Below are 22835 nucleotides of genomic sequence, written 5' to 3'. Positions count from 1 at the left end.
GTCCCTAAAAACTCTCTCACTTACAGCACTTAAACTCAAAACTAAATGCAGACCTTAAAAGTGACTATAAACTGTTAACTATAAAACGGTTGGCGCGCCAAATTGCACTAAAACAACAACTAAATAATGATCAAACTAAAACTACATAAGCATAAAAAATAAAAACACATGGTATAAAATGAAGACAAAGTAATGGTCCACCGATTAAAAAGTGGTTGGAGATGAGAGCTAGCTAGGTTACTGCAATTGTGTTAAGCGAATTATTCGATGTTCAGTGTATGTCAATGTCACATTAGATGTTTGTGTGCTAAATGTTGTAATAGCCCAGTTGATGTTTTGCCTTAATTGTCAAATTCACCTGGACCTTGCAATATTACAAAAAACAAATATCAAACGTTTTTATGCTCAGTCAAATAATTATAAGTAATACCTCCATATCAAGTAGAGTATACTAAAAATATTTCAAAATATATGAAATGGTCTTGGTCTATTCTAGGATCAGCTTTCATTCCTTCCTATCCTTCTCCTTGGTTTTCTAATTTCGTACTAACATCTGTAAGTCGTCTTCAACCTGGTCCTTAAATCGTGCTTTGGGCCTGCCTCTGCTCCTCACTCCATCCGGTCTTTGGCTATAAATGTGTTTCGACGGCCCCATCTCGTTTAATTTCTGTAAGAGGCAAAGCTACCGCAGCCTGTTTATTTTGATGGACCTACCAATACTAGGTTTGCTATAAAGGCGGCAAAGCTCAAAAGTATAGCGTCTACACCATAATCTGTTTTTCTGTAAGCCTGTATAAATATGAGGATTTTACGTTCAAGACAATATAAACGTTCTTTATCGCTTTTTGTCATCGTCCACGTATCTGATCTTTTTGTCATCGTCCACGTAAGTGAGGACGAGCCTCATTTGATATTAAAAGTTTCTTTAATCCGTAGTCTCTATTTCGTTTTTTTATTTTTAGATACGTCTGTTTTTTGATTAATTTCTGCAACTACTGTATTACTTTGGTTGATTTGCGAGCCTAGGTATATGAACTTTCTTACCCCTTCGAAAGTATATGTTCCAACTCTTCTTATTTGTCACCTTCTTATACTTAGTTTTACTAGTATTGACGTGTTTCTATTCCTGTGTGACTATTCCTTTTGCTAAAGCTTCCAATGCCGTGAACGATTGGACCAGGTCCGCCTTTTTTCTTGCTATGATACCAATATCATCCGCATACGCTAGTATTTTTACGCTCCTGTTAATAATTGTTCTTCTTGTTGTTATTCCAAATCCTCTAACAACTTTCTCTAGGGGAATGTTGAACAGAAGACACGATAGGCTATCTCCTTGTCCAAATCATATTTGTGTCTGGAAAATTCTTGGTACTCCGTTTTGTACTCTAACCTGATACTCGACGGTTGAGAGGGTTGCTTTCACCAATTTTACTAAGTGTATTCGTATATTGAATTCTATTGTGGCTTTGTATAATGTGTTTCTGTCTAACTACTATATATGTCTATCTATATATTTTCGAGCCTTAATCTATCCATCTTTGGACATAGGCCTCCCCTTCTCTTTTCTACTGGTTTCTATCCAGCGTTGTGGTCATCCATCTGGATTCGGCATGCTTTTTGAGGTCGGCTCCATCTTATCTGAGGCCTTCCTCTTCCTCTCTTATGTTCCCATAGTCAACAGTAGATTATTTGCTTGTTCCATCTTTCATCTGTTTGTCGGATGGTGTGACCTGCAAATTTCCATTGGAGTTTTGCCAGATGTTCCTTAACGTCTTTCACTTAAGTTACTCCTCTGATCCAGATGTTTCTTTTGCTATCTTTAAGTGGTATATGCAGCATCTATTTTTTTACACTACCACAGGCACATCTAAAATCCACAAACAAATGGTGAGTATCAATTCCATATTCATATGTTTCTTTTCAAAGCTTGTCTTAGAAGAAGTATCTGATGGATATTTGATTTTTCTTTGCGAAACCCACACTGGTATTTGCCTATTAGGTATGCTTCCACAATATCCGGATAGTCAATCGTAAAGAATGAATATTTTGTAGGTAACTAATATATGTGGAGTTTTTGTATTTCTGTTGGTTCAGTACTTGTTTTAACGATGTATATCTATTGTAGCTTAATAAGTATTTTCATATTCACAAACAGCAAGTATGGCAGTTGATTCTTCAAATTAGTATTTCGTACACTATGATTTATTTCTCCTAACCATATTTTAGAAATATTTCTCTTTTTCCTGTTTCTGAATCAATAGAATGGTAAACTATATAGTTTTGGATTTTGGTACATTATGGTAGCTTTCAGAATATCACATATTTTCTATTTATTTTCTACTCACTCAAGTTACTTGACTATTTTGTCGTATGCTTTTTGTTCTTATTTAAGATCGATTGATGGCTTTTAGGAGGTAAACTGCCAACTAATCCTTCATTCCTTCGGCGCCCATCTTCAAGTGGGTTTTCCAAGTCTCTTTCCGTCTAGCTCAATTCTCTTTATTGGACTACCATCGGAATTACTCGGTACTACATCGGTACCTTTATCTTTCCCACCTTATTACATAATCACTACAGCATAAGTATGGCAGTTGATTCTTCAAATTAGTATTTCGTACACTATGATTTATTTCTCCTAACCATATTTTAGAACTATTTCTCTTTTTTCCAGTTTCTGAATCAATAGAATGGTAAACTATATAGTTTTGGATTTTGGTACATTATGTTAGCTTTCAGAATATCACATATTTTCTATTTATTTTTTACTCACTCAAGTTACTTGACCATTTTGTCGTATGCTTTTTGTTCTTATTTAAGATCGATTGATGGCTTTTAGGAGGTGGACTGCCAACTAATCCTTCATTCCTTTGGCGCCCATCTTCAAGTGGGTTTTCCAAGTCTCTTTCCGTCTAGCTCAATTCTCTTTATTGGACTACCATCGGAGTTACTCGGTACTACATCGGTACCTTTATCTTTCCCACCTTATTACATAATCACTTCTATTTTTGTCTAAAATGCTTCTTAATATATTAATTTCAGCTCCTCTAAGCATACTTTTCGTCTTAAGATATATATGGACTATTTCTCTTTTTTCCAGTTTCTGAATCAATAGAATGGTAAACTATATAGTTTTGGATTTTGGTACATTATGTTAGCTTTCAGAATATCACATATTTTCTATTTATTTTTTACTCACTCAAGTTACTTGACTATTTTGTCGTATGCTTTTTGTTCTTATTTAAGATCGATTGATGGCTTTTAGGAGGTGGACTGCCAACTAATCCTTCATTCCTTTGGCGCCCATCTTCAAGTGGGTTTTCCAAGTCTCTTTCCGTCTAGCTCAATTCTCTTTATTGGACTACCATCGGAGTTACTCGGTACTACATCGGTACTACCTTATTACATAATCACTTCTATTTTTGTCTAAAATGCTTCTTAATATATTAATTTCAGCTCCTCTAAGCATACTTTTCGTCTTAAGATATATATGGACCGTTCACTCTTGTTAGAGTATAGGTCGCTCAAATACTATGAGCTCTTTTAATCCATTTCACGCGGTGGATTAGTCCGCATTTTCCTTTAGGTCGTCGTTCATAGATTGTGATGTTTTTTTGCCTTCTCTACTATCTCCTTCCACTCTCTCCGGTCCTGAATCTTTTCTCTCCAGTATGCAATTTCCATCTTTGATATATCTTCTAGCAGTTGATCTTCCCATCTTATTTTTGGTCTTCCTCTTGGTCTATTTTTTACTGGTTTCCAGTTCATTATCTTCCTGATCAGTTCTTCTACCTTTCTTCTTTGTGTGTGCCCAAACCATCTTAGCCTTTGTGCTTTAATGAATTTTACTATATCTTCTCCTTTATTTATATTTAATATTTTATGGTTCATCAGCTTTCTATATTCCCCTGTTTTTGTCTTTAGTGGGCCACAATGTATTCTTCTCATAATTTTTCTCTCAATTATTCTTAACTTTTCTTCGTCTTTTTTCGTAAGGTACATTACTTCTGCTCCATAGGCTATCACTGGTCTAATTTCTGCTGTATATATTTTTGATTTTGTTTTTTTGCTAAGGTTTTTGTCCTTGAGTAGTCGGTGATATTTCCAATATACTCTATTACTTGTTTTAATTCTTTCGTTTATCTCTATACTCCTTCCGTTTTTGCTGTCCACCATCACCCCCAGGTATTTGAAGCAATCTACTCTCTGGAATGTATTTTCACCTATCTTTATTTCTGTTATTCTGTTTACATTGTCTCTTATGCTTATGAGGTATTTTGTTTTATTCTGATTGATTTTTTTAATCCTCTCGTCTCTGCTTCTCTTACCAGGGTTAAAAGTGCCCCTTCCAGTCTTTTCTTATCTCGTGCTGCCAGTCCCAGGTCATCCGCATATCCTATGATCTGTGTTGAGCTTTGAATAATTGTCTTTTGCAGCCCTGTGTCCGTAATTACTCCTTCTAGAGCGATATGAAATAGTGTCGTTGACAGGCTGTCTCCTTGTCTTACCCCAAGTTCTATTTTGATGTCGTTTGTATCGCCCTAATTTGTTTTAACTTTTGCTATTGAGTCTTTCATTGTCATTCTAGTTAGTCTTATTAATTTTGCCAGTTTTTTTTTTCATTTTTTTCATTTCCTTTAATAATTGTTGTCTGTATATGCTGTCGAAGGCCCGTTGGAAGTCGATGAATAGTATGTGTAATTCGATGTTATGTTCATAGCTTTTTTCAATTGTGTGTGTCAGTACGTATATTGCATCTATTGTTGATCTTCCTTTTCTAAAGCCCCTTTCTCTGTTAGTATCTCTATTATATCGTGGGTCTGAGTTTTGCCCAATTTTAAAGTTGGATTTGAGCTTTTTCTTAAATCAGGCAGTATTTTCTATCTTATCATGCTCCACTTTTGTCTTGGTTTTTAAGACGTATTAACGTCTAAATGAATGTATGTAGATATGCACTATGTAAATGTACGTATGAGTCACTCTTGAACTCTGAGCTATATATAGTGTAATTCTTCTTATAGGATTAAAAATATTTCCAATAACCTTTGATATAAATTAAATGGAGTTAAAACTAAGTATTACAGTCTAACTAATTGTGAATTTAAAAATTCCTTCTAGTCTCTAGAAACCGATTTTTGTAATTTTTAGTTTTATAGTGGGCGGTATTTTATACCCTAGAAAACATGAATGCCTGTTTTTTTCGCTGTAAAAGTGTGTTCTTCGACCATACCATGATATATTTCGTATTTATTAAGACTAATCAGGCAGTATCATATCCTGGAAAGACTCGGGAAGAAAGAGGCAGGATTTTTAAATAAATTCATACATATCCCAGTAGATCACATTAGTTTTATAACGCTTTGGAATTATAAATAATCCTTTTATCTTTTTGTTATCTCTTAAATTAATTTGAAATTCATGAATAGGTTTCTACAGAATATTTTTGGAGATATTACTTTAAAGTAAAAATGACATTTACATTAATTATTCACGTACTATTTTATTAAAAGGTTATATGTTAAAAAACGTTTGACGTGGCTTTTGTTAGATTGCCTGGTCTACAAATGGTATCGAAATCATTTCGACAGTGATAAATTTTCCATTCACGAAACCGTCAATGCCAATTTAAATTCATTTTTCATCGTTTGAGTTTAAAAATTACAGCCCGACTGAAGGTTCTTACCACGTTTCTGTGTCTGACCGCGCCGTCATGAAGAATAATGGCGCTCCAAACAGCCAGAAAGACAGATTTTGTTTTGATTACATCTACAAAAACTTTATCAATATTGCTTTGTTGTGATTGTTAATCGCGAATGGAAAAGTTACACAGCTCGATTCACTAGGGCGGGGGAAATGTTTTTGGTTCTCAACAGAATAGGAAAATGTGTTCCGATGTGTTTAATTATTTTAAACATTACATACAAATCTGTCTTAAACAGTAGCGTCACAAAGGCACCAAATAAAAAAAAACTAGATCACGTTACAAACAAATTCATTTGTTGTGGCAGGTTAGCTCTGTCGGGCAACAGACTCAGTAAAACACAAGTTTGATTTAAATAAAAATATTTCTTATAACCCAATACAATAAAATAATATGTAATTCTCGGCTCCCCTGGCAGTTATCTGTAGAGAAAAATAAAATGTATTAACTGACATGACGTTAAAATACGATGATAATATTAGTACATTCACACATAGATCGACAAACCACCAAGTTGAAGATGGGAGTAACCGTTCAATTCACGGTTACGGTCACCGCGAGCGATTCATAAATTCTGAACCGTTACACGGCTGACTCAATACGTCAAAAACCCGGTTGGTTTTCGCTAGATCAACGCTCCACCTTGAACCGGTTGTGTCTTTTTAGATCAGTACTCTGTAAGACTGAGGTTGGCTCCAACTCAATACGATGAAGCCTGGTTGGCCACCGGTTGGTGGCCAGTTAGTTCTTGTCACATCACTTCTCTAGCTTGAACAAACTGTCTGTTACATTACCTCGATCTCTATTTTATATAATTACGGTGGATCATCTCCTAATACTCGTCCATGGTGGTGGAATCCTGGTGGACTGCCGTGCGTTCGATGCTCGTTCGGTGTCCAATGGCTAGCTGAATGCGTGAGCTAGAGGCTCTACCGTTACATTAGTTAAGAATAGATATCAGTTGGGAGAAATGAAGTTTACTATTATTTTTCTTAAGAAAAAATTTAACTCTAGAAGACCTGAAAATTACATTGGAATTGTCGATCACAAAAAAGCTTTTGTGATATACGAGTAAGACAATGGTTCTTATAGTCCAATATTTACTGTTATATTAGGTTAAAGATATCAACAGAACTTGTATATTCCTCCGACTTACTTATTTCATGTTTTTAATATATACTTCACTCCATTTTTATATACGAGCCGTTCACCGTGCTTCGGAGGCCACGTACAGCCGTCGCTCCCTCTGGGATAGTGTGCAACGACACTTGCTACTTGAAACATGGTTAAAGATACAATTGGCGCCGGAACAATCCTAAAGGATTCCCCGGCAAACAGCCATACGATATACCAGATTTAGCCAAACGGCTCACACTCCCTCCCATAGGATATTATTATTATTATTGTTATCAGACTTTCATATTTCGTCGATCTTCTTCAATAATTAATATCCTTGTTTATCATCTTCCTTCTCTATAACACTCTATTCTATTGTCTTTATTTTATTTATTCGGAATAATTCAATTTATTCTTCTGCTAAACATTAAACAATTAATATTAACAAATCATTGTTCAATAAACAGGTTAAAACAAAGAAAGAATGGTCGTTGTTTAATGCTTCTATTGAAAAACTGTTGACTGTTTCATTGTCAAATAACATAACTACAATAGAGCTGAAATATTGTGAAGATAAATATAAAGCTTGCGAAACTATATGAACCATAAACATAAAAAATGCTATGTTACAAATATTACAGTGAAGACACAAGAGGTAGCATGCAAATAGCAAGCAAGTATAGAAATAATTGAAATCGGACTGTAGACCATTTAGTTAAAAAATGAAGTCTATTGCAGTCTAAGACAGATATAATTTCTCTTTCGAGAAGGACACATACTATTCCCGGATGTACATTTTCAAATCCTAAAAGATTTGGACACCAGAGTGTTGAAACCAGCAACCTTTTGTAGTGGCTATATATGCACAGATGCTAACAGCTATTGACACTGATGAATGAGTATAAAAAATTAGTTAATAAACAAAATTAATCAATAAGCAAGATAAATTTGTAAAGAAGAAATGAATAATTTCGAGAAAAATATAGAAAACATGAGGAACATAATTACTTCCAATTAGGGCAGTCACATGAAGAAAATGCTAGGGGTATTTTAACAATAATCTAAAGCATATCGAAAATCTATCAGATTTTTTTTATTTTTGCATATCAGTCAATAATCAGCAGAAAAATTAAGGTTCAATCAACTGCTGCCAGCCGAAGAAAACATCGTGAAGGATTGTCTTGCTGATCTCGTAGAATTCAATCTGGACGTCCGTCTAAAAACGAGGCAGCAAAAGGAAAAAAACTAGAAACCTGATGAGAAACATCACACAGAACCAACCTAACGCTAAAGGTCATGAATGGTTCATTAACCTAATATTATTATGTTATGTTGTCTTTTGTCTTAATTAATAGATATAGGGTGAGGCAGATAATCGGTCTATTAAAAATATCTCGAGAACTAAAGGCAACAGAATCATAAAAATTAGAATGAAGGGGTTTTAATCTCTTTAATAAAAATATTTTCATCTATTTACTACTTCCGGTCACACCGGAAGTTACTTATAACTTCGTTTTTTTTAATGGGACACCCTGTATATTTTCACTTTTTTTGATTCTCCTCGATGTCTTCGTTCTTAAAATATCAGGTTTTGTAATGTTATACAGGGTAGTTTAAAAGATAGTTACGTTTTTTTTTCTTAATTTCATAACAACACTCACACCCTGTAGAATTCTAGTAGTTTCACATCAAAACTCTATTTATGTTCAAATGATTTTTAATATACTCTACTATTGTTAATAATTGTTAGAACAGCTAAATTTTTAATTTTAGTATACAGGGTTGGTCGAAACTCGGAATGAGTATTTTCTGAGTTTTCTTAAATGGAACACCCTGTATTTTAGTATTGTAATGAAATGATATTTTATGGTACTTTTTATTTCTTAAGCATTTCCTATACCTAACTGCTTTAATTTGTGAGTTATTGGTGATTCAAGCGAAACATTAATTGCAACAAAAAATACGTGAAATTTTATTAGGTTGGCCGTAAAAATATTCAATCACAAATAATTTTTCGGCAATAAATACATATTAATCTAGACTGATCCTTAAAATTGCCAATAATGATTGAGCTATCAAAATACCTACGTAGCGTAGTTAAGATTGTTGATGCGATTAACAATTAAGCACAAACTAAAACAGTTAGGTATAGGGAATGCTTAAGAAATAAAAAAAGTACCACAAAATATCATTTCATTACAATACTAAAATACAGGAAGTTTCATTTAAGAAAACTCAGAAAATATTCATTCCGACTTTCGACCAACCCTGTGGACTAAAATTTAACATTTAGCTATAATAATAATTTTTAACAATAGTAGACTATATTAAAAATCATTTGAACATAAATAGGGTTTTTGATGTCAAACTACTACAATTCTACAGGGTGTGAAAGTTGCTACCAAAATAATAAAAAACCTAATTATTTTTTAAACTACCTAATATAACATTACCAAACCTCATATTTTAAGAAATAACACATCGAGCAGAATCCAAAAATGTAAAAATATACAGGGTGTCCCAATAAGAAAGAACGAAGTTATAAGCAACTTCCTGTATAACCGGAAGTAGCAAATAGATAAAAATATTTTCATCAAATAGATCACTTTTTAAAACCCCTTCAATACAATTTTCATAATTCTGTTGCCTTTAATTCTCGATATATTTCTAATAGGCCGTTTATCTGCCTCACCCTATATATACGAACACCGTTTAATTGTTTATTAAGACCTAAATCACTTATATATTTTTCCACAGAAGTAGGTATTTAAAATCAGTGTCAATAGCCGTTAGCATATGTGCATGTATAGCCACCACAAAAGCTCACTAGTTTCAACACCCCGGTGTCCAAATCTGTTAGTAAGATTATTTCCAGAACCTCGCAGATTTCTACACCCTGGTGCCAACACACTCTAACGTCTGTAATATGCTTCCCGGATAGTTATACGTTATACCCATTTTTAAAGACTGTATGTCGTTTAATTTACTACTTTTAAGTATGTAATCTATAGTTTAAATCCATCCACAGTCTGGTTTTGTGGTTATTAGCGCAAATACTTTAAAGTTCACTAAAGATGGACTGATAAGTTCGAAACGGCGGGTTAACTACTCACTAATTTAAGAGGCATAAGGAATCGGGGGTAAAAGTAAAAAGTTATTTAAACATAATTAGAAACATTGATAACCGAGACTAACGTTTAAAAGATATAACGTTTAAATAAAAAATAGTTTTAAATAGTTACTTGTAATCTAAAAAAACTAGTTATCGTAAGTCACAAAATTTTATATATTTTTATGGTGATTTAAATACGAAAATATTAAATGATTTGTTATTAAAAAATTTTTTAAACTATTTTGTTGAGAATTGTAAAATAATATTTTTTCCTCCTTACTGAAAACATAATGAGACTACCTGGGCACAATAATCACTTCACTGCTAACGAAATTAGCTATTCATTTCATTTCAAAAATGTGGCTTTGTTCGAAATATCTGAATAGAGATGAATGCAGCTGCAAAGCACTTTAACATTTAGAAATGCAATGAAAAATTATGAAAGAAGTTACTTGGTGAGTTGATATAGGCTGACATACGTAACTATGAGCATACCATCGAGGCCATCAATGTTGATTGTTGCATGTAAAAATATTAATGCGCGCGGTACCAAACGTGCAAAAGGAACAAAATAATTTGACCAAGACGAAGACAAGAAAATTTTAACGATTTGTGTTTATGAAGTGCTGATGAGGGTTTCGACGGGACTTACCAAACTAATGTTGTGGTCAAACATAACGGCAGCTGCTTGTATGTCCCACCCGGTATCTTCAAGAGCACATGCAAGATAGACATTACGTGGTTCCCATTTGACGATCAACATTGTGACATGAAGTTTGGTAGCTGGACCTATGATGGCAACCAGGTATTGCTTACCTTTTTTGTTAGAAACACATACCCATTACACATCAACCTCAATTACCTATATAGTTCGGAACATTCTTCTACCAACACCGCTACAAAATTTATATTTAATAAAACATTTATTTAACAGCATTTTATTGAATAAGATAAAATCAAATCAAAAAAGATTTTTATTAATATATCGTAAAAATAAAAACCTAAGAAATATACTACATTTTATAAGCAATACTATAATCACAGTTTTGTGTGACTGATGTAGGTAAATATCCACAAGGAAGAATTTCCTGTAGCTGGCTGAATACCATTAACTAGAAGTAAACTGAAGTTGTCTACTTCAGTTGTCTTTCACCTCTTTCAACGTAATGACCTAATTAATTAATACCTAGCAACACGCGTACACTTACCGTCATAAAAAACTGGTACACTTTTTTCCCAATGTAAACCTGTGTTCAGACTGGATACAATAGTTCGTGAATCACGTCGTTGTTGCCATAACAGATAACGGAATTGCACTAAATCTGAATACAAAAAAATGACGTTTAAAAATGTATTAAAAGTTTTAGATAGGTATTATTTTTATCACTACCAATTGATCATCATTCAAAAAACCTGGGAAAGCTTGGACGAAGATGAAAATTTATAACTAAATTTATTTCTCTGTGCTCAGAAGATTACAAGAAGTGATTAATAATAATGGAGCTATGACAAAATATTAATATTTCAGCAGTTTAGAATTGTAATACATATATTTAAATTCCACACTTGTTCACTGTAAAAGTTATTTATATTGTATTAATTTCAAATCAATTTTTTTATTTTCCCCGTGTGTTTATTCTAGTGTGCCACAACCCAATAGAGTTTTGTATTTACAGTACAATTTACGAGAAACCAATCACGCTTCTCGATTTTAATTTAAACATAATAATTTAAAGTTATATCTAGATTTATTAACTATCATTATTTTTGAATTGAAATATTTTCATAAATTACAATAAAACACGAATAAAAGTATGGGTACTTAATTGAAATGACTGGCAACGTTGCCCTAGAAATTGGCACATTTGACAAGATCAATTTACACAACTTAAAAAACGCGATTTTCGGTTATAAGAGTTGTACCAGTTTTTTTTTTGACGCGAAGTGTACCACGTGTGGGAGTCATAATATGTTGCCCTAAGGTCGTATCCATAGGAAGTATATCCATCCTTTGGATTTTATTATGTATCCATTTATATAAGACATTTATTCTATTTTTAATAGGTTTTAACCTTACTTTTTGTGGGTGGCTAAGCATGTTCTTGTAACACTGATGATGCTCTTGTTACAGGGCGAAAACGAAATTTTTTGTTTTTGCGCCCATTATTTTCTCCTATAACTTGAGAGATATTTCTCCTACAAAAAACATGATGAAAAATAAAAGTTTCGTATTTTAATTTTGCATAATATTTGACTAGATATTAATTGAAAATTTAATGTTTATTGATTAAAAAATAGCAATAAGTTGGAAACAAAGTGCAAAAAAATGGAGTTTTTTCTTTAAATTTCTTCGACCCCTTAATATAACTTACAGCCCTCATATTCGGCCTATAAAACCATTGTTATGTGACTGAAACGTGTGCTAGATTTTATTAGGATTGTTTTAAGTTTTTGCATAATAATTTTGCAATAAGGGGTCCGCAAAAAATATTAAAATTTTCAAAATTAAGCTTGGCCAAAAATAAGCACTTTAAATAGTCCAAAATAGTTTTTCGCATAAAGAAAGCTCAATCTTTCAAACACAATCTGAAAAATTGAAATCGGTACACAAGGCAAGCCTAGGGAGTTTTTTAAAATTATAAATAATTTTTGACTTATAAATAAATAAAGTAACGAATAATAAATAAATTAAAATAAAACTTCTGAAAGAAATTAATTTTAATATGTAAATTATTTTAAAAAGTTTTTTTTTCTAATATATATATACCTATATATTATATAAATTTCGGTTTTTTGACAAAACTTTTTAAAATAATTTATTTATTGAAATTAATTTATAACAATTTTATTTTTAGTGTATTTATTATTAGTTATTTTACTTATTCATAAGCCAAAAATTGTTTATAATTAAAAAATTCCCTAGGTTTTCCTAGTTGACCGATTTCACTTTTTCAACGTGCATTTCTTTATATGTGCTTTATATGAAATATTTAAAGTGCTTAATTTTGGCTTAGCATAATTTTGCAATTTTGATTGCCTAAATGATAGCCTAAAATATTCCTAAATTTAACACACGTTTCAGTCGTATTATAAAGTTTTTCTAGGCAGAATATACGTCTGTATATGTTTAAGGGGTCGAAAAAATTTAAAGGAAAAACTCAATTGTTTGTTATTAGTTTCCAAGTTATCGCTATTTTTTAAACAATAAACATTAAATTTTCAATTTCTAGTAAGAGAAATATTAGGTAAAATTTAAAAACGAACTTTTATTTGCTATAATATTTTTTGTATGAGCTCTACCTCTCGAGAAATAGGCGAAAATATGGGTGCAAAAGTAAAAAATTAGATTTTTTGCAGATTTTGTTAAATAAAAAATTAAGCACAAGGTTTGAAATTGATCTATATCGTGATAATTGACACAAAATTCATTGTGAAATAATTCCAGCAAAAAATAAACTGCTATGTGTATGAAAATGTCTAATTCAAAACAGATCCCACCTGAACTATAAAAAATTAAAAAAAAAGTTCCACTCTATTTACTTATACAGGACATATTCTACACCTTGGGCAAAAATAAAAATGCCCATAAAGAATTACGAAAATATGAAAAATATAGTTCATATTGTTCCGTTAAATGGATTAACTGGGTTTTCAAAATAAAATATGAAACACAGGTAATCTCCTTAACGACCGCAGAGATTTCGCTAACTCATCATTGTTAAATCTTTATAGTTTGATGCTTGAGATCACAAGTTTTTTATCTCTGGTGTACAGAACTTTTAGGAATAGTGATTTTAATTTATAAAATGTAGTATGAAATTTAATGATGTTTATTTGTCATAACGCGCTTGAATTTTAAAAGATTTTAAAATTTTTTAAAACTATAATAAAATACTTTTAACCACTTTTCTCATATCGCAATTAGTTCAGACTTTAAAAGGTAAAGTATTTTAGTTGAATAAAACAGGCAATACATTCAGCACGCGGTATCTAAAGAATGCTTATAAAACATTTTTCATTTTAAGATACCAAACATATGCCATGCCTACTTTAGTTGTGACTTCAAAAGGAATGTCAAGTAGAGGAGTCACATATCGTAACTTCATTCGGCACGAATAAAATTTTCCAAATATCTTATGACCTGTTAGCTGCTGGGTTTGGGGAGCAGCAGTTCACTGAATAATGTTTAAAGCTTGACAAATTCAATTAATAGTTAACTTTTATATAATAATTAGAAAAAATTAATGATTATATAATATTTTAACAATTATCACAATGTCTTATAAACAGGGTGAGTTTTTAGTGCGACATTGGTCGATAATTCCATTATGGTACAGAATATCCAAAAAAGTTATTTAGGAAAAATGTAAAATCTGCAGGCTTGGATAATATGCTGAATCCTACAGGGTGATTAATAACTACGTGATAAAGAAAACATGCAATTTTTTAAAAAGGACATATTTTAATATATTTTCTCGTATTTACATTCCTCTTACAATTATTGGTCTTATATAATATAAGTTTCACACTACTGTACAGTACACGGTATTTAACGAGCTATGACCATTTTTATTTCGAAGTAGCTATGAAATATACACTCTATATAAAGAGGAAATAAATAAATAAATATATATTTACATAATAAGGTAAACAATATGTTCCATTTTCAAATTAAGCTTCACAGAAATCATTGACAAATATTCGTATACAGGGGGGACTACAAATGAAAATTACGATTTTCTCATATTTTCTTTTCATATTATTTTATGATACCTATTCAATATTTTATTCGTTGAAAAGATTATATTTATGATACTCATTCATTTTTATGAATTATTTCCTATACCTAAACTTCTTCTTCTTGACTGGCTTTACAATTCGGGATGAGTCTACGCCGCATCCATTATAGCCCTCCATTTTCTACGCTCTTGCGCTTCCATTTCCCATTGTTGTACCCCAATCCTAGATAAATCGGCTTCAACATCAAGCTTCCATCTTTTTCTGGTCTCTCAAGAAACACTATCTTCAACACTCTGTTTTCCTCTGACCTTACGACATGACCTGCCCATCTTATCCGGTTAGCTTTTATATGTCTGACGGTGTTATCAGTACCATACAGAGTCAGCAATTCAGCATTGCGGCGCCTTCTTGTCACTTCGTTTCTTTGAGGGCCAAATATCATTCTGAGAACCTTCCTCTCAAATCATCATCATCATCATCATCAATGGTGCTACAGCCCTATGAAAGAGCCTCGACCTTCATATATCTATTACGCCAGTCAGTCCTATCCATTGCCAACCGTTCCAGTTTGCTGCGCCTATTTTTCTCCCATCCTCATCTACACCATCCTTCCATCTAAGTTTTGGCCTACCCCTATTTCTACTTCCCACAGGTTGTGACATAAGGATTCTTCTAGGAGGATTGTTATGCTGTGATCTTGCTAGATGTCCTGCCCATCTTACTCTTCCTATTCTTATAAGAGAAACTACGTCTTTACCACCAAATATATGTTTATATCTGTGGTATACCTCGTAGTTGTACCTCCTCCTCCAAATACCATTTTTACACATGCCACCGAATATTCCTCTCAGGATCCTTCGTTCAAATATAAGCAGAAGGTTTTCATCTGCCTTGGAGATGGTCCATGTCTCCGATCCATATGTCAACACTGGTTGTATAAGGGTTTTGTACATGGTTATTTTTGTTTTTTGGCTTACGTTTCTGCTTCTCATATGTGTACTCAATCCAAAATATCATTTGTTCGCTAGGATTATCCTTCGCTTGATTTCTTCCGTTATGACGTTCTCCTTGGTGATCAGGGAGCCTAAGTATGTGAATTTGTCCACCACTTCAAAGGTAGGGTTATCAACAGTGAATTGGTGACCGATGTTTCTGGCTCTATTGTTGGGTGTTGATGCCAACATCTTAGTTTTCTCCTCGTTTACTTTCAGGCTCATATTTTTGAGGCATTTGAGAAGGTGGTATACATTTCTTCTAGTTTGCGTGTTGTGCGGGCAACTAGGTCCACGTCATCTGCATATGCCAAAATTTGGGATGATTCATTAAAAATATTTTCTCTGTTGTCTATTCGTGCATCTCTGACCGCCTTTTCCAGAGCTATGTTGAAGAGGAGACACGCCAGCGCATCTCCCTGTCGCAGCCCAACATTTGTTTCAAACGCCTGTGATTGTTCGCCCTGTATTTCGACTTTGCAAACGACTTTACGCATTGTAGCCTTAACCAATCTTATCAGTTTATCAGGGATGTGGAATTCATTCATGGCTTTATACAATTTATTTCTGAAGACACTATCATAGGCCGATTTAAAATCTACGAAAAGATGGTATGTGTCGATATTGAATTCATTGGTTTTTTCCAGTATTTGCCTTAGCACAAAGATCTGGTCTGTTGTTGATCGACCAGGCCTAAAACCACTTTGATATTCTCCAAACAGCTCCTCTGAATGTGCACATATAAGATACTCGAAAATAACCACTCTTCCGGGATTTGTTCCTCATTCCAGGCTCTCAGTATTATTTTATATATTTGATTAGTCTCCATAGCATTAGTCTCCATTTGATTAGCGCCTCCATATTTAATAAGTTCCGCGGATACACATCACTTCCTGGAGATTTATTATTTGTTAGGTGTTTTATTGCATCCCGTACTTCTTCCTTTCAAATACCAGTAGCTTATTTGTTTCCCGCTGATGTAAAGTCCATGTTTGGCTTCCATATGTAACAACTGGGCGAATAATTGACATGTACAGTCTTACTTTAGATTTTATTTTCAGCAACTTAGAGCTTGTCCATATGCGGGCGGTTTGCCAACATCGACTGCGCGGTTTACCTGTCTTCCCCCTGTTTTTCTTGGTATTAGGGTAAAACTTCAAAGGCAGAATTAGGGTGAGATCAAGTAAAACAGGTAAACCGCGCAGTCGACGTTGGCAAACCGCCCACATATGGACAAGCCCTTAGGGAGTATAATGCTCTATTTTTCGCAGCTATGCTGGTTTAGACATATTTTTTCTGTGTGGTTGTCGTCTGTGATTACCGCCCCCAGATATTTAGACTCTTTTACCACTTCAAAGTTATTAACAGTCATAGTCAAACTATATGTGGTGGCCTATAAATATTTGAGGGGCATTGTTGGGGACTATGTGAACATTTTTTTGACTGTCATGTGAATGGTGTAATTTTCTTCATAAAAATATCTGGATTTTCTGAACAATCATTAGTCATTACCAAACGTTCCACATAATATTCGAAAAGAATGTGGATTTGACACAACGGTGCTCTAGTTTACCAAACTGCTCTTATTCACAATCGTCTAAATAATAACTTTACCGTGAGGTAGATAGGCAGAGGAGAATCAACTGTTTGGTCACCTCGATTACCAGAATTGTCAGAAACTGATTTTTTCATGTGGGGCTATATGAAGAACCTTGTGTACCAGAAGTGTCCAACAAAGCCAGGTGATAATATGAAAAATAGAATAAGAGAGGCTTTTTTAATAATATTGACGTACAAATGTTAAGAAATGTGGCTCGGTCATTCGAATATCAGTTACAAACTTGCACAGAATTGAAGGCGGTTTTTTAAACATTTATTTTCGATTTATTTCCTTAATATCATAATAATTGTTATGGCTTAAATTTTATATTAGTTACTTATTGAATAAAAATTTTGATATGATTATTACACAAGACTAAGTTATTTCTACTTACAAAAATTGAAGGTATTCCCAAAATTTGAAGAAAAATAGAAATATCTCGAAATGTAATGAGTTTGGGTATAGGGATTGCTTCATAAAAATAAAAGAGAAATGATAAATGAAATATTTTGAAAAAATAAAATAGATGGTTGTACATTTGGAAAAAAATGTGAGAAAATCGTAATTTTTTTGGAGTTCAATCTGTATACGAATATTCGTCAATGATTTCTGCTAAACTTAATTTGAAAACTAGAATATATTGTTTACCTTATTGTGTAAAATAGATATTATTTATATATTATTGCTTTTTATATACAGGGATATCGATTTATTTCATAGATTCCGATATCGAAATAAAATGGTTATAACTTGTTAAATACCCTATATAGTAGTGTGAAACTTCATATTTTAAGAACATGGACCATGAGAGGAATCTAAATATAAAAAAATATACATGGTGTCCTATTTAAAAAAATTGTATTTTTGCTTTACTGCGTAAATTATTATCACCCTATAGAATTCTTATATTTATTCTTCTAATCTTATATACTTATTCGCATAAACTACTGATGTACTGTGTAATATTTGTTGGATATAAAGCTCCTCTTTTATAGCCCAGTAAAATAAATTTAATATCACACTTAAAAGAAAGAAAAGGGTCTTAAGATTAAAAACTATTAATATTCAAGTTTTCTTCTAAATACTATGTTTATGAAACTTATTATCGGCAATATTACTTATGTAAAACTGGTTGTTGTTTTTTTTTTCAAATTTGTTACGTTTAAGATATATGAGTGGTTAAAATAAAAATTTATTATTATATAATATTTGTGTCGTAGTATATGTTAATTATATAAGAATTTCATTGATGTGATTTTATCTTTGTCTTATCTTATCTTATCTTATTTATGCAACATGTGGTTGGTAAAAGAAATTCCAAACGTTAACACTGCACCCACACTTCGCGCTAGCAAGAATGTTCGCTTAATTAAAAAAAGGGATTCACTGCGTGTGCCTTAGCCGAACAGGCCAAGCAAATTGTCTTATCAATAGGTTGTTTTCTAAATGCTAACTAGAATCATGGAAGTGATGCTATAATAATTTTAACTAACCGTGTTGATTAGTCATGAAGTAAACAATAAACAAATTGCAGGATTACTTACTCGTTGTCCATTTAGGAGAATGTCCCATAGACATAAGTATATCCAGATTATCGTCGTTTGAAAAGATCTAAAGTGGAATTATTTATGGTTTGGGATGATATTTAAAATACATATTTTATATATAATATATATTGTTTGCTTATTTGCTTTTAAATTCCTCATCTAAACCTCCAAAAATCGGGAACTTTTATAACTTCGTGAGTTAATATGTAAGGTATATTATAAAGAACTGTTGACCTTTCTCGCTAAACCAGGGGCTAGTCAGCCCTTTCATATATCACCAATTATGAAACTAAAAAAAAGGACCTGTAATTTAAGCTCTGGAAGAAGTCTCTAGCGTTTATGAAACCAAAGTTATGAGAATTCAAAAATTTAATTGAATTCAAAGTGTAGTCCATGTCGTGAGGCCGCTCCTGTATTAAAAATGAATAATCCTTTTTGGGTCCGAAAAATATTGTTTTAGGTTATTTCATCTTCTTCTTATTACGCCGCCTCCTTTCGGATGTTGGCGATCCAAATGGCAACTGTAGCCTTCGAAATTGCTGATCGAAAAATTTTTGCGGATGAGCGGTCAAACCATCTTCCCAGGTCCTTCAGCCACGAGTTCTGGCGTCTTCCTACTGATCTTTTGCACTGTAAGGTAAAGGAGGGTAAGAGTACGCGGTCGGCTAAAAGTACGCAGTGAATAATTTTTAAATACTTGGCTTCACTGCAGGAATTTCGTGATATCACGTTTTAGTTTGCTTTCAACTGGAGAAGAACCCGCCATATTGCCATCCACCTGACACTCTATCTTTGGATTTTACAAGTTAAATTGTTCTTTTCCGCCTTCGGAATGTAATATTATTACTCTAAAACGTAAGAGTTTAAGGTTACGTAACAGTGGTAGGCATATTTTGTATTAATATTAAGGCAAAGACCATACGATTAGCTATCTAATGAGTGGAGTTAAAGAGAAGAGTCTGTTTAGTGCAGACACGTAGCGGTCATTCTTTGAATCATGTCACATGAGTCTAAAAGTACGCAGTCTAAAGATTTCAAGGATGAAAAAGCGGATCAAAAGGAAAAAATACGAAAGATAGTGACAAACAAACCTTTGAAAGCTTCAAACATCAAAACTAAATTAACTTTTTATATTGAGCAACCCAAACCATCTACGAGCTTAAACTGAGAATCAGAAGAGACTGTTGAGTGCCCAGGATGTGGACAGTCATTTAATGATAATTGGATTCAATGTGGAATATGTGCAGAATGATGGCATGAGGCCTGTTCAGCGTATGAAGGAAGCGGGCCTTTCGTTTGCGACCATTGTAAGACTCTTAGCTAGTGCGTACTTTTACCCTAACTCATTCATACTCTTAGCCTCCCTGGAGCTCAAGAGTACGCAAATGACACTTTTTCAAAATAATTTTTTACAGGGATGTTTTTTATTTAAACCTAATAAAATATGATTTCAAGTTTCAACCCAAAATAAACTAAGTGCGTACTCTCTTACCCTCTTTTACCCTACTTTACCTTCCAATATGGTTTGAAGTAGTTTATATCTTTCCCCTCTCAACACATGGAACAAGTATTGTGTGTTTCTTTCTTGGATTATCTTAGTAATTCTTTTGGTTTGTTCATGCGCCGAAGTACCTCATTTTTAGGAACCTTTTGTACCCATGGAATTCTCAGCATCCGTCTGTATGCATACATCTCAAACGCATCTATTCTCTTTTCTGTTTCAGAGTCCATTGTCCAACTTTCACAGCCATATACCAAGGCATAAAACATATAACATCTGATCATTCGAATTCTTAGCTCCAGACTAAGGTCTGATCTTCTAAAAAATGTTTTAATGTTCATGAGTGTTTTCCTCGCTTGTTCGATTCTTGATAGAATTTCTTTTTTTGGGTTGCACTGGCTATTGACAGTTGCTCCCAAATATTTTATGAACGTTACCTGCTCTATTGTCCCTTGGCATACAAATATACGTTTATTGGTGTCTTGAAGAATACTAAAATTTTAGTTTTGGAAACTTTTAAGTGTAAGTGTAAACAAATCATTTCGCTATGACGAACTACAGCATTTATTATTTTTGTAGTTCTTGTATGTTGCTTGCTATTACGACGGTGTCATCGGCGTACCTGATGTTGTTTATGCTGGTTCCGTTAATCTTGATTCTACCTTGGACCTCGTCTAATGCTTCTCTGAATATAGACTCCGAATACAGATTAAATAATAGCGGTGATAAGACGCAACCCTGTCGTATTCCTCGTCGGATTTGTATATCTTCGGATGTTGTGTGATCTATTTCAATTGTTGCTGTTTGGTGCCAATACAGTTCTGAGATAATTCGCAGATGTTGCTCGTCAATTCCAGTTGTTCATAGAATTTCGATCATCTCTTGATGGTTAGCGCAGTCAAGTGCTTTTCGAAAATCAATAAAACATGCATACACATCTACATTTATGTCTCTGCATCGTTGTGTTAAGTTATTTGGATCATTCTAAATAAAAAGGTATCTTGTCATTTTTCTTAAAATTTGTAATTTTTGGAGATAGAAGCGATTTAAATCTGAAAATTGCGAAAATACGCCTTTTCGAGTCATAAAAACTCTTATGTATTATTTTTCAGGTTGCCAAGTACTTAGATTGCAGTTTAAACATTCTGCCGTAAGATTCTGATGAGTGATCAGGGTTTATTTTAATATAGCCGTTTTTTTTTTAATTTGTTATTTATGCGAGTCGGCTAGGTAGCTAAATAGCCACGTGGACGCTCATAATTAACAATTAAAAAATAAAGGTATATATTGAAATATGCCCTGCTTACTCATTAAAATCTAGAAGATAATTATTAAAACTTCAATTTAGGTACTTGGCAACCTCAAAAATAATAAATGACATAAAAGTTTTCAAGCCTCGAATATGCGTATTTTCTCATTTATTGTCAGATTTTAAATCGCGCCTTTCTCGAAAACTATCAACTTTTGAGAAAAATGACAAGAGACCTTTCAGAATGATCCAAGTAATCTAAAAAAAATATTTTCCGGATCAAAAAAGATGATTAATTTTTTTATACAGGAACGGCCTCACAATATGGAATATGGACTTTCAACTCAATTAAATTTTTAAATGGTCATAACTTTGGTTTCATAAACGCTAGAGACTTCTTCTAGAGCTTTAATTAAACGTCTTTTTTTACTTTTATAATACGTGATCTATGAAAGGGCTGAATAGCCCCTGGTGTAGCGAGAAAGGTCAACGGGGTAAGGTATATTAGCTTACGAAGTTATCAAAATTCCAGATTTTAGAGGTTTAGAGGAGTGGTTTAAAAGCAAATAAGTAAACAAATTCTTTTAGAACTCTTGTAACACATGTCAAAAACTACCTCAAAATTAATTTTTGTGCAATTTGGAGTTGGTAAAAAAAAGTTGCACTACTTTGAAAATGTGAAAAAAACGCGCTTTTTTAAAGGTCACTTTTCAAACGTTCGTAGCTCGAAAAGCTATGAATCACGAAAAAACTTAACGAACATCTTTATAGAGCTTTCCGAGATCTTTAGATTCGTTTGTACCTAAAAATGCACTTAAAAGCTGTTTTAGAGCTGATTAAATATGGCAATTTTTGGTAAAGAATGGGCCTGCTTTAATTTTTGCCAAAAGTGCGCCTTGACATTTGACAAGTTGAAAAAATTCACATGAAAAGTAGGCATCAGCAGCTAAAACATGACGTTTTCTAAATCTTTTTCGGTGAGAAAAAAATTCTTCAAAATGTGTTAAAAATGGCTATTTTTGGGCCTTCTAAGGCTCATAGAAGGGGCCCCTGAAATCAAAAGAATCTGAAAAAATTCAGTGCTAAATTCAGTCATAAAATTTTATGGGGTAAACCCTCCCCACAAAAGTATAGAAAAATTAAAAATATTGCTCATAGATATAAATCAGTATAACTTAAAAATTATTACGAGGGCCTATATTTTCCTGAAGGATCTAGCTGCGGGCTGGCTGCTATTTCCAATTACCAGTTTTTCTTTATGTTGTGTAAGCTCTGCTTTG

At 33.0% G+C, this 22835-nt stretch overlaps 1 protein-coding gene across 4 annotated transcripts in view; it reads left to right on the top strand.

The window, feature by feature from the left end:
• LOC114328607 (neuronal acetylcholine receptor subunit alpha-7) overlaps positions 1-22835 on the top strand; it is a 1048703-nt gene that overhangs the window by 816831 nt on the left and 209037 nt on the right. For all 4 annotated transcript variants that reach the window (XM_050663684.1, XM_050663682.1, XM_050663683.1 and 1 more), the window contains exon 5: positions 10551-10731. In XM_050663684.1, the coding sequence (XP_050519641.1) occupies positions 10551-10731 (181 nt within the window). The remainder of the gene's footprint in view (positions 1-10550; positions 10732-22835) is intronic.

Source organism: Diabrotica virgifera, chromosome 10, assembly GCF_917563875.1.
Source record: "Diabrotica virgifera virgifera chromosome 10, PGI_DIABVI_V3a".
Lineage (NCBI taxonomy): Eukaryota > Metazoa > Arthropoda > Insecta > Coleoptera > Chrysomelidae > Diabrotica > Diabrotica virgifera.
This window is presented reverse-complemented; position numbering and strand designations above follow the sequence as displayed.